Consider the following 1,827-nt stretch of genomic DNA (forward strand, 5'->3'; position numbering starts at 1 on the left):
TCAATATTTGGCCTAATTAGAGAAACTAAGTAGATTATTGTACCTTGTTTCAAATACATAATATACATATTTATAATATAAACTAGATTTATAAATTATTTTGTGTTTTATTGTTTCAGACATAATGACTGAATATCTGTTTATCTAAGTGCATTTTGATGGGAAAAGCTGTGATTTGGTTCCTTTTGAGTTCAAGTACTGATTCTGGTATGAAGAAATGTAATATATTTGAAGCCTAAAAGGTCACTTAAGTATTAAACTTAAAATTTAAAGGGTTTAATTAAAGAAAAAAAAATGCCATCACCCATGAACCATAGTCTCCTGGCACTATGGCGCTGCACAGTGTTGTCTCCTGTCGTCCGATGTGTGATGTTGAAACTCCTCTCCTGAAACAAGTTGTTGCAGTCTGGGTTGTCCTTCCAGACTCTGCAGCCTGGAGTCGCCCTCTGACCCCTGCAGGCAATGCAGCTGATGCAATCCGGTGTAATTTCGCAGTAGGTGTAAACTTTGTTGGTGCTGTAGTCATGTGGGCGGAAAGTGAGGTCACTTCCTCCTCCAAACATCAGACATGCTGCAGTCACAGCGCAGTAGAAGATCCATCTGGCATATGGAGTCCCCATTGCTGCTCGGTGCGCAGAGATGTCAGAACCCCCAAACTAAAGAGTGAGAATCTTAAGCGTTTCTTCACCGGGTTTGAGACGAACCACCCTAAAAAATGGAACCCCTTTGCAGCCCGGAACTTCCTTTCTACTCCGGATTAGGGGTCCAACTCTCTGCAGCTCGCAGTGACTGAGATGTATCCAGCTGGATCTTTCAGCAATTTTTACAGCTGTTGGTGTGGTCATCAGCACTTGGAACGGTCCTTCCCACCGTGGACTCACCCAGTTCTTTCGTTTGACCTTTATGTAGACCCAGTCACCTGGCTCGATGGGAGCTGCCTCCTGCAGAGGGAGAGAATCAGAAGGCAGTAAATTTGCTCTGGATACTTCCTTCAGTTTAAGAGTCCTGATCATATAATCTGCTAATGTCTGTTCTTCATCAGCTTTCTGTAAGTCTGGAGCAAACAGAGGCAATCTGTAAGCTCTCCCATGAATTATTTCAAAAGGTGTTAGACCATTTGCTGTGGTGGTGATTCTCATATAGAGTTTCACCAAATCTAAACATTCTGGCCAGGATCAGCCAGTGTCTGCCATGCATTTTCTAAATCTGCTTTTCACAGTACCATTTGTTCTTTCCACCAGCCCTGCACTCTGAGGGCGATAGGCACAGTGGTTTTTCAATGTCATTCCCAAGTGAGTAGCCATGTTTTGTGTCACTTGGTTTACAAAATGTGGTCCATTGTCACTATAAACAGTCTGGAAAACCATGTGTTGGGATAATAGTTTTACAAATAGCCTTAGCTACCGTCAAAGCATCTGCATGCTTTGCTGGAACTATTTCAACCCATTTAGAAAAAGCATCAATCATCCAACAGTATTTAACTCAAAAGTTCATAAAACATTGTTTATGTAAGAATTTAGTAGTTATATAGTATTACCTCACCATTTTCCCCTCTCCACACATGGCATTGCCCATGTGTCACAATCACTTAAGCTTCAAATAAAATCTTTGGGAGGGTTAATCTTTAATTCAGGTGAACTCACAGGTTTATTGCTTTTAGAAGATCTTTTAGCAAAGACGTCTTTTAATTGCAGGTTTATTTTTTGGTTTTTCTTTGTTAAACTCAGCAGCTTTCAACATTTCTATTCAATTTCTCTAAAATAAAAATGACCATCTTAAATTTAAACCAAATCCTCTAATTCAAGATTTTTCTTTTTGAATTTATTG

The 1,827-nt window shown here is 39.9% G+C and overlaps 1 protein-coding gene across 1 annotated transcript in view; it reads left to right on the forward strand.

The window, feature by feature from the left end:
* LOC106935094 (carboxy-terminal kinesin 2-like) overlaps nt 1–761 on the forward strand; it is a 17,488-nt gene extending 16,727 nt beyond the window's left edge. The window contains exon 13 of the mRNA XM_015015389.1: nt 523–761. Within this exon, the coding sequence (XP_014870875.1) occupies nt 523–761 (239 nt within the window). The remainder of the gene's footprint in view (nt 1–522) is intronic.
* Nucleotides 762–1,827: the final 1,066 nt, after the last annotated feature.

This window comes from Poecilia latipinna, unplaced genomic scaffold (assembly GCF_001443285.1).
Source record: "Poecilia latipinna isolate Pla-1442-1.1 unplaced genomic scaffold, P_latipinna-1.0 Scaffold1908, whole genome shotgun sequence".
Lineage (NCBI taxonomy): Eukaryota > Metazoa > Chordata > Actinopteri > Cyprinodontiformes > Poeciliidae > Poecilia > Poecilia latipinna.